This window comes from Macaca nemestrina, chromosome 18 (assembly GCF_043159975.1).
Source record: "Macaca nemestrina isolate mMacNem1 chromosome 18, mMacNem.hap1, whole genome shotgun sequence".
Taxonomy (NCBI): Eukaryota; Metazoa; Chordata; class Mammalia; order Primates; family Cercopithecidae; genus Macaca; species Macaca nemestrina.
The window spans coordinates 26569743-26585419 of NC_092142.1; the positions used below are offsets into that span (position 1 = coordinate 26569743).

At 56.0% G+C, this 15677-nt stretch overlaps 1 protein-coding gene across 7 annotated transcripts in view; it reads left to right on the forward strand.

Moving 5' to 3' along the window:
* Positions 1-13724, forward strand: part of KATNI (katanin interacting protein) — a 233051-nt gene extending 219327 nt beyond the window's left edge. For all 7 annotated transcript variants that reach the window (XM_011710197.3, XM_011710198.3, XM_011710205.3 and 4 more), the window contains 8 exons: positions 3243-3400; positions 4957-5021; positions 6479-6589; positions 8328-8467; positions 10321-10422; positions 10982-11142; positions 11253-11341; positions 11948-13724. In XM_011710197.3, the coding sequence (XP_011708499.2) occupies positions 3243-3400; positions 4957-5021; positions 6479-6589; positions 8328-8467; positions 10321-10422; positions 10982-11142; positions 11253-11341; positions 11948-12003 (882 nt within the window). In that variant the 3' untranslated portion in view covers positions 12004-13724. The remainder of the gene's footprint in view (positions 1-3242; positions 3401-4956; positions 5022-6478; positions 6590-8327; positions 8468-10320; positions 10423-10981; positions 11143-11252; positions 11342-11947) is intronic.
* Positions 13725-15677: the final 1953 nt, after the last annotated feature.

Below are 15677 nucleotides of genomic sequence, written 5' to 3' on the forward strand. Positions count from 1 at the left end.
GAGGGAGAGCACTGCTGTTTCCTTCTGCAAATGGCAAATGCAGGCTAAAGAGCTCAGGGCATTTCCAGGGAACTGTACAGCGCTGTTTCTCCTGGTGCTGGGGGGCCCTAGGCAGGTCCAGCCCTCAGCTTGCCATGGTCAGTTTTGGCCCTCAAGTCCATTGAGTGCCCAGGTGGCCGGGCCTCTGCTAAGGGCTTCATGGGCATTCATCATTTCACTGGATTCTCATCCCAGCCAATGGGAGGCAGGTGCGATTACCCCCATTTCTCAGGGTCTGAAACTGAGGTCCAGGAAGGTTCACTCACCCATCCAAGGCCACACAGCTGGAGTCTCCACCTTGGCTGGCCAGACCTGGAGCCCACACTGTGATTTCCATGTGATGTTTTGCTGAGTGAGAAGCAGCAGTCAGTCTTGGTGGGATTGAAGAAGAGAGCCTTGGAAGAGCCCTTTTCTCGGGCTTCTGGCCTCAGATGACTGAATGGGTGCCCTCCAGTCACGTAAGAGTGATGATGAGGCCACCGAAAGGTAGCAATTCAGCTGGAGGGCCTGAGTCTGAGTCTTAGCTTGGACCCTACCAGCTGCATAACCTTTGACACGTGACCTGCCTTCCCTGGGCTTGTCTCCTCATCTATAAAATAAAGAGGGAATAACACCTGCCACGGCAGATTGGCATCACCGTTGCCAGGTAACAGTTGACAAAGCCAGGATTCAGCCTCATGTAATCCCCAGAGCTGGGCTCCCCACCATGTACCCACCACAGAATTTATTCTAGGGCCTTAGGAATCGTATCACAGACCAGGTGTAGAGGCTCACGCCTGTAATCCCAGTACTTTGGGAGGCTGAAGCGGGAGGGTGGCTTGAGCCCAGGAGTTCGAGACCAGCCTGGGCAACACAGAGAGACCCCCATCTCTACCAAAAAATTAGGCAGGCTTGGTGGCACACACCTGTAGTCCTAGCCATTTAGGAGGCTAAAGCAGGAGGATCTCTTGAGCCCAGGTCGAGGCTGCAATAAGCTATGACCTCACCATTGCACTCTAGCCTGGGTGACAGAGCAAGATACCATCTCAAAGAAAGAAACATGAAAAAAAGAATTGTCACATCTTACAGCAGGATCGGCAGCCCCTGGCCTTCCCTGTGTGACAGGAGCTGAGCCAGCCTGCTCCTATGAGCAGGCCAGTCACGGACCCTCCCAACGCCACCCTGTGTCTCTGTGAGCGCTCCCCTAGTTTGACACATTGAAGAAGTCAGATATATCAACACTAAAAAACAGCCTTTTGAGGCAGAAGTTGCCTCAAGTTGTGCCTTTGGGCCTTAAAATTCCCTTGAGCAAATCACAGTCTGTCTGGTAGAGCTTCTGTGACCTGAATTCACCATCTGGAGATATTGGGCTGAGTTCCCATCTCACGGGTCTGGGCCCCACCAGCCAGACAAGGGCTACGGTGGGATGAGGTGGAGGCGGGGAATGGGCACATAGCCTGAGATGGGAGACCCCCACTGCAGTGAAAGGGATGCTGTGACTCAGATCCCACGCCCCAAGGGCCTTCCCGAGCACCAGCGGTCCCTGGCATGTGGTTGGAAGCCAGGGCCTTGGACTCCTGGAGTTGGGGCTTCAAATCCCTTCAGTGGCCCTCGGGCAAATCGCTTAGCCCCTGTGAACTTTAGCTTCCTTCGCCATTAGATGGAGATGGTGATAGAGGTCACCTCCAAGGGAATGCGCAGATGACAGGTGGCCACCTCTGCCCAAGGAAGTCAGGGATGCTTCCTGGAGGAGGTGTTGGCCCTGGAGGATGGACAGGGGTTTCCTGGGCCTCTGCTTTGCCATCACTGGATCCACTCTTGGGTGACTCTGTCCGGGACACACTCCAGCAGCACCAGGCTTATATCCTGCTAGCTCCAAGCCCAGCAAAAGAGAGCTCCCCTTTCCAGGCAAGCCAGCAAAACTCCAGGAGTCATGCTGATGGGCCCGGCCATGTCTCAAGTTCAGCTCAGGGGACCCAGGTAGGAATCCCCTTCGAGGAAAGCAGATGGAGAGACTGAGGACAGGGACCAGGTTTGAGTGACAGCCACGCCTGAAGCCAGGTAGCACCACCCTTCAGGTTTACTTATCCTGTGAGTAACTGACATAGAGAGGCTCCCAAAATGCTGAAGGAACGAGGGACCCCAGGGGCATGTGAGAGCCAGGCCAGGGACCCTTCCTCCCTTCCTTTCTGTAGGAGGAGCGCCTCTGCCTCTCCCTAGGGGAAAGCCACCAGTTGAATCAGCAGGTGCACCCATCTTGCTGACCACAAAGGTGGGCTAAGGTGTGGAGGAGAATCAGGCTCCAAAATCTGAAATCAGGGAGGGGGTGCTGGCTGTCGCCCGTCGCTGCCCATAGCACAGGTGGTGGCTGGGCCGCCTCAGACTCTGCCATTAGGACTTTGAGATTGACCAGTAGAACCTGGTTGTCTGGCTGGAGAACTCTGGCTAGAACAGGGAGAGATGTTGGCTCAAATCCAAGTGAATCCAGCAAGCTCTTAGAAGGCACCTGCTGTGTTCCAGGCCCCGAGGCAGACAGGGAGGTGGTCCAGCCAGACCCTCTGCCGTAAGAGACACCCAGAAGCCACTGGGGATGCTGCTAGGCATTCAGGCCCAAAAAGGATGAGCTCAGTGCCATGAGAAGAAAGATTGGGAAGAGGTCTGTCCTGTCCTAAGGGAGAGCTCCCAGAGGGGTATTGATGTGTGAGCCAGGGGTTGAAAAAGGAGCAATAGAGCCTAACATTCACAAAGTGTACAATTTGTGCCAGGCACTGTTTAGGGCACTTTACATAGGTTAACTCATGACTGTGCCCATTTAACAGATGAGGAAACTGAGGCATAGGGAAGGTAGGTAACATACACAGCTACTAGTGTTGCACATGGAAGCGCCTGAGTCCGTGCCCTTGACCTCCATGTCTTGCCGCCCCAGGCCGCTGCAGCTGGTGAGGTGGGCGGGGCCTTGGCCAAGTCACATGCCTCCCCTGAAAGCTGTGGACCAGAGAATGTATGCACGTGTCCACTGCAGCAGGGGGCTCGCCTGTCTTGCCCTCTGCTACCCGCCCAGCGCCTGCGCAGCACCTGGTACGGGAAATGGAGCCCGGTCAGGTGGCTCTGCGAAAGGCTCCCCATGGTGGGCACAGCTGCCGGCAGCTCTGGTCATGTCAGCACCACTCCTGTCCCCACGTGGCCTGCCTCCCTTCAGTCATGTTACTTCCTTTGTTTGCCAGGTCAAGATTGTCCACGTCTCCCTGGACGGCCTGTGCGTCTCCCCGCCAGAGGGCTTTCTCATCCGGAAGGGGCCAGGAAACTGCCACTTTGATTTTGCTCAAGAAATCCTCTTCGTGGACTACCTACGGGCTCGGCTGCTGCCCCAGCCGGCCAGGAGGTGAGGGGAAAGTGGGCGCCACGCACAGCCCCTCCCGGCCCCTGGGCCCGCTTGCTTTGCAAGTTGCTCTGATGTACATACTGAAAGGATTTTGAAACGGTGATCAAACGCATGGCTTTTCAACTTAGTCATTTTCTAAAGCTCAGCCAAGCCTCACCGGAAGCCTGTAGAATGGACTTGCCTTGTCTGGGGACATTTGGGTTTTTCACAGTCTGGAATGCTGAAGATTTTAAATGCTTTGTTGCGTTTCCTGCTGGGAAAAGAGGCTACAGCCTGCCTCCGTTCCAGAAATGCCTGCTGGCCAGGTCGGGGAAGGGCCTTCCTTCTCCCGTTTCTGTGTTCCTGATTTAGAAAGATTCAAGGAGAAAAATAGAGCTTAATATTTCATGGATTCACTGGGATTTCTTGGCCCCAGTCTCAGCCGCATTAAGTTCATAACGATTTGTAAATGCCACGTTAAGTTTACTCATTTAAACCCCCTGATGTCCAAACGCCAGAGGCCAAGCTCTAGAAACAAAATGAGTTTCCCTGCACTGTTTTGGGATTGGCTGGCTGGGCTGGTCACTGGGAAGTCACTTAATTGTAACATTGCCCTTGAAATGAAAGAGAACCAGGCTCAGGCTGGAGGGCACTGACAGTGGACCAGGGAGAGAGGCCCCGTGGGGAGGACTGTGGAGGAGAGAATCCTTCCCAAGGGCTGGCTGCGTGAACACTTTGATGTGTCCTTTGGGAAATCTTTCCAGCCACCCTTTGACCTAGCCAGTATGATGCCCATTTTACAGATGTGGGAACTGAGGCCCTGGCTGGTGGAGCCAGGTGCTAAAGATCATGAAGCTAAAGCTGTCAGGGCTCTGCCCGCCTTCCAGCCTCCTCTCGCTTCTCTCTCCCCATCCTGCCCCAGACTCCAGCCCTCTGGCTGCTTTCTGGGGCAAACACCAGCAACCCAGTGTCTTCCCACCTCGGGCCTTTGCTCTGCTGCTCCTCTGCGTGGAAGACTCAACTCTGACACTTCCCAAGGCTGCCTCCTCCTGGAGGCCTTCCCAGAGCACTCCCTGAGGCAGCCTGCCCCACCCAGGCCCTCTGCCCTGTCACCCTGTCCTGGCTCTCAGCACAGCGTGGACCCTCCTTGTGTTTAAAGACATAGAGGGGGTTGGTTAAGAAAGGGGGCAGTGGTACCAGACAACCTCGAGTCCCATCCTGGTTCTGCCACTACCAGCTGCATGGCCTTGAGCAAGTGACCTCACTTCTCTGTGTTCCGGTTTCCTCATCCACATCCCAAGCATCTAAAAATACCCACCTCCTAGGGTTGTATTGAGGAATCAAAGAGTCCATTTCGGGAAAGCCCTGAGCCCTGTGCCTCCCTGGCACAGCATCCTGCCGGCATTGGCAATGACTGTCATCTAGAGCGGGAACTCCACGCGAGCTGGGGCCTCATCTGTCTTTTCCCTGCTGCGTCCTAGGGAACACTAAACTGCCACGTTTCTTCAAAGCCTGTTATTTCTGGTGATTCTGGGCCATCGTGAGCTTCTTCATGGTGCTGTTTTATGCTTTTTCAGGCTGGACATGAAGAGCCTGGAGTGTGCGAGCATGGACTACGAGGCGCCACTGATGCCCTGTGGCTGTATCCTTCTCCTCCCGCCCCACCAGCACATTCTGGGCCCCGAGGCAGTGCCTGGGCCGCAACTGCCCAGTCGGGGTTTCAGGCGGCCACATTTGAGGCAGCTGGAACTCCATGCAGGGAAACCAAGGCAGAGGATGGGAGACCTCCTGCATCCTCAGGGCCACTGGGAGCTGCTGGGACTGGGGCAGCCAGGCTAGTTCCAGATCCCACTCCTGGCAGCTGAGGCTGGAGGGGCAGCCTCAGGACTCCAGCTGGGAGGGGCTAGAGAAGCTGACACTGACCCCAGCGGCTAGACTGGGGAGGGGAGTGTCCTGGAACCAGCCAGGGAGGAGGTGAAGATAGAAATAGCTTGGCAATCCAGGCACAATGGCTCACACCTGTAATCCCAAAGCTTTAGGAGACCAAGGAGGTTGGATTGCTTGAGGCCAGGAGTTTGAGACTAGCCTGGGCAACATAGTAAGACCCCATATCTTAAAAAAATAAAATAAAATAAATTAGCTGGTGGCACATGCCCATAGTCCAAGCTACTTGGAGGCTGAGGTGGGAGGAACCCTTGAGCCCAGGAGTTCGAGGCTACAGTGAGCTCTGATTGCACTGGTGTACTTTAGCCCAGGCAGCAGAGCCCAGCACTCTGGTACTACTATCATCCCCATTTCACAGCTAGGAAAACTGAGGCACAGAGAGGCTCAGTAATTTGCCCACGGCTACACAGGTGAGAAGGGGTAGGACCTGGGGGAGGTGAACCCAGGCAGCCTGGCTCTAAGGCCCGCTCTCTAGCCGGCCAGTTCTGGAAGCACTGTCTCCAGCTATGCCATCATCTGGGAGCCACCCGGCCCCTTTTCAGGCCTCCCACCCGGCCTGCTCCTGGGAATGCGGGGAGTGAGCAGGGCACGGGGCTGAACTGGGAAAGGGCCTGATGCCCAGCTCTGCACGTGGGAGTTCAGCAGCAATGGTGGTCTCCCTGCCCCGGACCATGGTTCCTGGTGCTGTGAGGTTTACGTGTCCCCTTCTTAGCCTCCTGTCTACTTGAAAGGGACGGAGGAGGGAGCAGGTACTCTGTTCTTATCATTTCACAATCAGAGAAACTGGAGCGTTTCGTTCAATACCATACAATGAGTTTGTAACACAGATGTTTCCCTATCCCGCCTGCTCCCTGGAGAGCACCCTCTCCTCCCGTCCTGTCTCCTGGGGCCTAGAGGAAGGCTTTGCATTCCTAATGCACGCACATGTGCTCACATGCATGCATACACACGCACACACACGCACACTCACATGCACTTTAAGAAAATGTGATGCCACCTATATTTTGATAGGCTCTAGTCTCAATAAGAGAAAAATGTTTTTCTCTCATTCATCAATATAAACCCAAAATAATTTCTCTTAGTTTGCCATTGTTTTACTGTATTCTGGAAAAAAAAAAAAAATTCAGCCTTCTTTTCCTTAATAAAGTGTCCCAGTCATTTTCCAGTTTCAGCTTCTCACCAGCTGGGGCGACCCGTATTACATCGGCCTCACTGGCCTGGAGCTGTATGACGAGCGGGGAGAAAAAATCCCCTTGTCGGAAAACAGTATCCTTTCTAGGACAGGAGCGGGCTCCACCCAGATTGAAGGGAGCATGGGGGGGTTGAAAACAGGGCAGAAGCCTCGCGTGCAGAGGGAAATGGCCCTCTAGGAACCAGAGCCCAGGGGGCTTTGCTTATAGTCAGATGCTGACCCTTAGGGATGTGCAGCAGAGAGCAGCCCCCAGCCCTGCCTGCTAAGACATCAGGAGCAGGAAATCCACAAGCCAAAGAGACCTGTGGTCCAATGAATTGAGAGAGGCTGCCAACTATAGCCTCCTCTTCTCAGAGAACCACAGATGTTTTGGAGTTCCAAAGGCTCTGACAAGGTCTGCAGGGAGAAGCCTATTGCACTGTGTTCAACTCAGTGTGTCCTGAATTTCTTAAGCTTGGAACCCTCTGCCCATGGTATGCCAACACCAGAATTTGCAAACTGTTAGCCCAGTGCATTTTAAAATGAGTTGCTAATATTTTTAGAAATCAGGAGGTCTCACATGAAAACCCTGATCTCCATTTTTCCCTTGAGAAATTGGCAACATAGGCCCTTGATTATGCATGGTGACAATAGCTGGACCTGGTTACCAGTTGCCATTTCTCCCCAAGCATATCCTTCTGGTCTACCTTAGCCCCCACTCCTCCCCTTGTTATCTACCAGGCCCTGAAACACGCTGCTAATATTTACTGAGGGCTCACTCTGTGCTACCTCATCTGCCCTCACAAGAATCTTGTGAGGTGATTGCTGCTGTTATCCCCATTTTACAGATGAGGAGCCTGAGACACAGAGAGGTTGAGTAACTTGCCTAATGTCACACAGCCAGTGAGTCTGTGTCCAGACACTGGCTCTTGGCCAAGCACTAAGCTATCCTGCCTCTTTTATGTAACCTGCCTGGCCCCCTCGGATCTTGAATCTGTGATCACTGGCCCACCACAGTTAGGGAAATACCAGGGCAGGTCGAACCCTAAAGCCTGCCTTGCATCTGTTTGGGGTCCCTGGCTTCCAGTCGGATCCCTTTCTGCCTTCCCCGGGTGCCACCACCCTCCTCAGCTGGGATGAATCATTGTTGATTTTTTTTAATCATTATTAGTGACTTCTCGAAGCTATAAAGTTTCATTGATTTTACCAAAGGGCTCTCATCTGGTGCACTCTGAGATCCTCACATCCATTCTGGGAGCTGGAGGTTTTTATAGCCATTTTACAGATGGGAACACAGGTCCAGGGTTGACATGTGACTTGCCCAAGCTCTCATAGGTCATAATGGCAGAGGCAGAGCTAGAAGCTGGGTTCTGCAGATCATATTAGCTGGGTCCAGTTGCCCCGGGTCCTTCCACACTGGCCAGGAAGAGAGGCTCGGCATGATCCTTACATGCCAGGGCAGAATCCAGCCACCACCCCATTCCCTTCCAAAAGGAAACCTCCGCAGAGCTTGCCCTCCACCCTCCCAAGCAGCAGCAGCGTTTTACGTTCCCAGCTCCAGCCGCTCCCTGCAAGGCCTCTTTTTCAGCCTTCTAGGTGGTTTCCTTCTCTCTCTACTTGAAACTGTCCACCTCTCCACACACACCTGCTCCCCTTGGGCCTGGCACTCCCCATTTCCCCAGGACACGTCCAGTTCAGCTGTCACTGCTGCGGCTGCCCAGAGCATCAGCCCTGCCAGCCCCAGAGTCCCTCGAGCCACGCTGTCAGCCTGAGGGCAGCTGGCAGCCCCCGAACACACAGATTTGGGTTATGGCAACTTAGACGCCTCCTCAGATATTGCGGCCTTCCCTGACAGCGTGAACTCCCTGGAGGGCGTAGGTGGGGACGTCCGCACCCCGGACAAGCTCATCGACCAAGTGAACGACACCAGTGATGGCCGGCACATGTGGCTGGCTCCCATCCTGCCGGGCCTGGTGGGTTCCCAGCAGCGGCCACCACAACTCCTGGCCCTCAGGCGGCCAGGGGGACTTTCTTTCCCTGGTCTCAGTGACGCGTCTTTCTTCCAGGTCAAGTTAATCTCAAGCCAAGATGCTTGGGAGCTGTCAGAAAGGTTTAGGTCTTTGCTACCTTGCCTGGTGGGGCCAGCTCTTCCAGGCCAGCAATTCTTTCTCTTTTATAAGGGGACACCAGGGGTGAAAGGGGCCCCATGGGAATCTGAAGCCAGGAACCCCAGCACAGCTGCCTGAGGGCTTGATCTTCCTTGGTCCCTGCAGGCAGCCCTCTCTGGTTCTCTGCTCTGCCTGGCTTTGCAGCCGCTGTGCCCTCTTCCTCCCCACCCAGCTCTCTGCACGCTCACAGTTTCTGCCTCTTCCTACATCACCGGGTAGATGACCCCAACACGGCCGCCCTGCCCTCCTTCTGACCCCAAATTGGCCTGGTCAGCTTTTCCGGCCAACTGACTCAGTTTCCCAGATCTCAAACCTTGCACTGAGTCCTGCTTAGCTTTTAGCTCTGAGGCCTCATGGTGAGCTGATGTGGTTGGTTGTGGTGGAGAGGAAGGGGAGAAGCCACAGGGCATGGACGGGGTGGTCAGCCCCCCTCCAGCCTCTCAGCCCGGGGCCAGATGCCTCGTAGGGATGCACAGCGGGTTCTTGACAGCCATATGACCAGGGATGTGTCCCTTGTCCATGCCATGGGACTGAATGGGGGATCGGGGGCACCTTTTTCTCTCAAAACGCAGGAAGGTACAGCGTCAGCAATTCTATGATGGAAGTTTTCCAAAGGCCACCCTAAAATTAGACCCCCCCTATTGAGCGTCCATCAGCTTCCCCTGCCCCATTGGAGAGGGGGCAACACAGCTCTGTCCTTCCTGAGACCCGGGCCACCCACTGGCAGCCAGTGTGTATTTTCCATTGTCTAGCACTGCAAGGCCTTTTGGGGTGAGGCAACTTCAGCTGTTGCTCTCGAGGCTGGACTCCAACATCTGTATCTGCTTGAGCCTCACAGGCAACTGACTTTGAGGACCCTCGCCCTGACCTTTATTTGTTTCCATGGTCCAGCCAGGAGGCTGGCCCTCCCCGAGCAGCCCCACTCCCTCTTGGGACATTCTGAGGATGGTCACAGGCTGGGGACCGGGGCCCGGGGCGGGACTGAGCCTGCAGCCTGTAGCCAGTGTGGAATGCTTATTTCTTGATTCTATCTTGCAAGGGAGGGTACCCCCGCTAATATCTGAGAGCCTTGGTTGGGGGTGGGGAGAGGGAGGGCTGTTCGAGGCTGCCCCGTCCCACTTTCCCCACTAGATTCTGCCCCGATCTAGACAGCCCTCCTTACTCCCCCAGCAGAGGTTCACAGACACGCACTGGCCATTGCCCAGCAGCACCTTGGCATTGCTTCTCAGCGATGGTTTGGGGAAAGGACAGACAGGGTCAGAAGCTGATCACCATGGCTGGTGCTCAACCCGAGCTGGAGACTGTCCCTTTAGCTCACGGGGCTCTACACTATTTCTGGGCCTAACCTGAGGGGACATAGGGGATGGCCAAGGATGTTCCCAATTCTCCACTGGCATTTAAATGAGGGCCCCGCCAGGCCCAAGCACACAGGCCCTCCAAGAGCCAGCTCAGCGGTTTGTTGCAAACGCAGCCACACGTGACCTGACTCAAGATGGGCTTCGAGGAGATGAAAGGGGGCGGAACTCCAGGCTGGCCCACGTGGCAGGCGCTGCCTTGGGCACCACTGCTCACCCCCAGCCCACGCCTGGCGCCCCCAGCCCAGCCAAGTGCCTCTGTTTCCAAACATGCCTGTTTTAATTAGTTCTGCTCTCTGACAGGTGAACCGGGTTTATGTGATTTTCGATCTGCCTACCACCGTGTCAATGATCAAACTGTGGAATTATGCGAAAACACCCCATCGAGGGGTGAAGGAGTTTGGCGTAAGTACTTATTAGCTGAGTTTTTTGAGATAATTATGTTCGTTGGTAATTAGGCCGCCGGCAATTATCATTTGTCGCAGTTTGATTTACTTCTCTCTGTTGCAACCCTCAACACAAATGCCTGGTCCTCAGATGCAGGCAAATTTACCACCCAACCATGAATTCAGAACCTCCTGGCAGTGATTTCAGTGTCACCCTGAACAAATAGAAAGTGGGTTCTCTTTCATCTTTTTCTCTAGAATCCCACTGGTTTGGGGCAGTGACCCTGGGATGGGGAGAACAGGGACCCTGGAGACCAGAGACCTGAGTTTCCTTCCAGCTCTGCTGCTTGTGCTAATGGTATTAAAGCCCCTCAGGCCTCAATTTCCTCATCTGCAATGTGGGCTGATGGCTCCTGTCTTTCCCAACGGCTGTGAAGATCTGAAATCACAAGGCAGGCACAGCACATAGCAGGCACTTGTTCCTGGCAGCCCCGTCTTCCCAAGGAGAATGCGCTTTGCCCAAGGTCAACGTGGGAGGGAGGAGGGGCACCCATGAGCTCCGCCTCATGTCCCTGCAGCTCCTGGTGGATGACCTGCTCGTGTACAACGGGATCCTGGCCATGGTGAGCCACCTGGTGGGGGGCATCCTGCCCACATGTGAGCCCACTGTGCCCTACCACACCATCCTCTTCACCGAGGACAGGGACATCCGCCACCAGGAAAAACATACCACTATCAGGTATGGCCCCAGCCGGCCCCATGGCCTCCCCACCAGCCCTAACGAGGATGGATGGCTGGGACACACGGCCAGGAGCCCGATCGAATCTTGTGTTTCCTTCCTCCCCGCAGTAATCAGGCCGAGGATCAGGATGTCCAGATGATGAATGAAAACCAAATCATGACCAACGCGAAACGGAAGCAGAGCGTTGTTGACCCAGGTCAGTGGCGTCTCTCTGCCCAGAGCATCACGCCTCGGGAGCTCGGTCTGAGTACAGAAGGAACTGGTGGCCTTGCACCCCCGCCCGCACCCCTGCCTGCCCCTAGACCCCTCTCCTCTGCCCAGGAGCCTGCCCAAAGGCCTGGGGAGGGACCAAAAGGGTCGGAACCAGGGGAGCAACATGCTTCCGGCTTCTTGCAGGCACCTGTAACAAGTGGAGCTTCCTGAATCCAAGTGTCACGGGCACAGAGTGGGGAAGCAGTCAGGGGCAGAGCACCATGTTAAAGGGGTTTGCACTGGGCCGTGGGAAGCCAGTGGAGGTGCCCAAGGCGAGGGCTTCCTGGAAGACGTGATGTTTGAGCTGGATCCTAAAGGATGTGAGGAGTGTGCCAGGCAGCCTGGGCAAACACTGAGAGGGGTGTTATGGCAAAGCCTGCTCCAGGCAGAGGGAAGGGGCCAGCATGCCAGGCACCCCAAGAGCAGGGACTTTTCCAAGGGCCTTGAATGGCAATAATCCAGGCTGCTGGATTTCACTGGGGAGTGTGGGGGGACCCCTTCAGGGTTTGAGACTTAGTAACTCCAGTCCTTCTGTGCCCTGTCATGACAGCCTTACGTCCTAAAACCTGCATCAGCGAGAAGGAGATGAGACGACGGCGCTGCTGATGGGTGAAGAAGGGAGAGCTGGTCCTCCCACTGCACTGGGCTCTGTCACCAGCCCCACTTAGCACCTGTGTCCCTCACCCTCAGTCCCAGGAGCTGGAAGCGAACCACAGTGTTGAGGGGAGCCCGCTGGGGAGAGGGGACTCGGGAGGACAGCCCTGGATCCTGCTGGAGTGACAGATGGCTGTGGCTGCAGGGCACGGCAATCCCCTGTAGTTCCAGATTGGCTGCAGGGAGCCCGGGACACCTGCTTTCATGCCTCTGCTGTGAGACCCAGCAAAGCAGGGCCCATGACCACTTGGGCCTGGGCTGACCCTGACTCGGAGCAGGACAATGACAGGGTGGGGAGGCCTCCCAATCCAGCCTCAGAGGGCCCAGAGAATGGCTGAGCAGGACAATGGGAGACAAGACCCCATCCCACAACTCTAGCAGGCAGGGCCGCCCAGGGAGACTCTGCCTTCAGAAACCTGAGCTTCAGCGGCCAACACCCCCATTCTCCTGCACATCCCTGTCTCATTTTGGGACTGGTGGAGCTGGCTGAGAGGTTGGGGTCGTTTCCTGGTTACATGGGTCCACAAGACCCTCTCTCATCCCAGTATAGGGGCCTCTCTCCTCTCATTGGGCCTGATAAGGGACTGGCCAAGGCTGTGCATCCTGCAGAGGGAAGGAAGTCAGCTGGGCCACCCGCCATCCACCCTGGCAAGAGCTGGGCCTGCTCTGGCAGGCCAGGGCATCCTCTCTGTGCTGCTGCCAGGCCAGGAAGGGTGGGCGGGCGGCCAGCAGGCTGGCAGCTCCAGACCCCAGAGGGCCAGAAGAACCCACCGCAATGCCCTCTGGGTGCAGGTGTTGGGGGATGCCGAGGACACTCTCCCCATCTCCTCCCACCCTTGAGCAGGCCCTCCCTGCACTCTCTGCCACATGACCCTCCTGGTCTGATGGAGGCTGTGCTCACTGACGCGGCTGCTTTCTGTCTATGCCCCTGTGCCCTTGGAGGCAGGCAGTGAGGTGCTCCTTTCCCGGGCCCCCACCCCGTCTCCCTCTTCAGCCACTTCCCAGCGAGTTGGAAATGTGCCTTGCACCCCCAGCCGAGTGAAGCCCAGAACGCATCTATTTCCATCAATGTAACAAGCTCGGATCAGGGACCTAATTGGTTTCCCAGTGGTGGGTAATTTCTCGTTCCAAATATTAATCCGTTGTTTTTCTGGCGCCCAGCCCAGCCCGCCGCAGTACTGTACTCGAGGTACGTTCCTATGCAACCGAGAGCCCCGGCAAATACTTCATGAGCTTAGCAGCCTGGGCTCGAGCAGCTATGCAAATGCGCTTTTCATCTGGCGTGCGGGGCTGATGGGAAGATAAGAATTGTTTCTCCCAGAGAAAGATCCATCATTTCTCCAGCTTCCAAGCCCCCGGCACCTCTGCTCAGCTCCCAGATGTGACGAGCACCTCCCGCCGGGGGAGTCAGGGGCTGATCAATCCAGCTATTGTACCCAAACCGGTGCCACCGCATTAAAGGGAGCCCCGGCTGCTCCTTCCCCACTGAGATGTGGGCACAGGTCGGATTTGTCAGGGAGATGGCACTAACACGACTCAAGCTCAGTCCCAGAACCTCAGCTGATGTTTATAATAATCGTATGTACTGTGCAATTTAGGAGGGGAAAAAAGGCTGTACAGGCGTTAACTCTAAAATAAATTTCTATTTTTTTCCTCTTGCAAAATTAATAAAAGATGTTATTGAGAATATAATCCGAGTCACCGGATTTGGGGTCAGACAGGGAGTCAGTGCTGCCTCCAGGAGCTGAGTGACACAGAGAAGGCCTCACCGAGCTGCAGATGGGGTCGTGATCGCACCCTGACTGCGCAATGAGATTGTCATGCCATAGCAACAGGCAATAGTAGCCCATCCATACAGACTGGTTATTACATGCTGTAACTTCTTTAATCCACATAACACAACCCTTTGCGGTGGGCACTGTTGTTATCCTCACTTTACAGATAAGGGAGCTGAGACACAGAGAGGTGGTGCGACTTTCCTGGGACACACAGCTTTGGAAGCTATTAGCCAATGCACAAATCCTCAGAGGGCCCCTGGAGAGTTGAGGTGGGGGTGACAACCCTTGGGTCTTTGGCCCCGGGGTTTCCCTTCACCATGTGTGGATCCTGGAATGGCGGCCCCCAGACCCCCAATTCCTGGGCCTCCTCCCTGCCACCACCCCCCACGCCCCTGCTGCCTCCAGGGATGAATGTCGGCAGCTTGTGGCTTCTGGATAAAGCAGCCCTCGACTGGAAAGAGGGCTCAGCTGAGGAGGGTCACACTGCGGTTCAGGCACTAGCAATAGCATTGGCAGCAGGTAGGAGAGTCCTTTAGAAGCCCCATTTTCCTTCGCTGTGTGGGTCGGAGGAGAGAGCCCCCTCTGTCCAGCCAGGAGAGGCCCAGCCCCAAGCATAGAGGGTAAACAGCAGGGGCTCTGGCCGGCCTGCTCCATGCCCCCGTTCCCTCTGATTTCCTACAAAGACAGAGGCCTGGCTGTGCCCAGCCACCCTGGTGTTGGAGAACAGTCGCCCTCCCTCCTCTTGGCGGAGGGATCTCTGGGCCAGCCCTGGAGACCCTCAAGGGCAGCCCAGATCTTCCGGCATTCCCTCTGCGAGAGTGGGAGGCCGGCAGGGGTGTCCCAGCCTCTCAGCTCTGCTGAGCTCTCCAGGCCCCAGCCAGAGCCCTGGGCTGGAGTCCCGTTATTCAGGAGCCGGGCAAGTGATGTCAGGGAGTGATGTCAACACTGGCCTGCAAGGACCGTGGTCAACACAGCGGCACAGGCCCTCCGAAGGGGTCAGCCACACCTCAGATCTAAGAAAAGCCAGACAGCCAGGCATTTCGTTTATCTTTAATGTGAAATCTAACTTTTAAATGTTGGCTCCACTTCAACAAACAGGCAAACACACACTGAGTGAGCCAACTATTAAATAAAACCTGTCCACAGGCAGGCCCCGGTCGGTTCACCAATCCTGCTTGCTCAGCCTGCCTCCCTTTCTCCCCACCTCCAACCTGCGGTTCAAGGAGTGTCCCAGACTGGACTCTCCTCTCCAGGGAGGAAAAAGGAGAGAGGGGCTCCCTCCTGGTCTGTCACCACCCCACTCCTCAGCCCCCAGATGGGCAGAAAGACAGGACGACTGTGAGGTGACACCTCTGGGTCCTGGAGGCGGCAGCCCCCACCCTCAGCTGTTGTGGGTTAACAGAGGCCCTCCTTTCCCTCCACATCCTGAGGCTTCCCGTTCCGTGCAGTGCCCCCCAATCCCCAGTGCCCCAACAAACAGGGACATAAATGACTCCTGGGCTGCCACTGCCAGGGGTCAGGGCTTGATGGCTCCCTGGCATAGGTGACTGGAAATGGGCCTCTGCTGCACCTGACAACAGGGCTATGGCACGGGCTCCCCACAGGCCTCCAGCCCTTGGGGACCTGTCTCCTCTGTTCAGCCGTGGGAAAGACCTGCCTCCCACCTCCCCGGAAGTTCCAACACTGGCACTGCCACCCCGGAAGGACCCAGTAGGACCCCCAGAGCCTGCCAAGGGGGGCTCCGCAGCCAGGCAGGTGGCAGCTGCCCCATGCCCAGGCACATGTGCTGAGATGCCCGGGTTCCCGCTCCCGGCCTCACTCCTGCCTCACCTCCCGGAGCCAGGACAG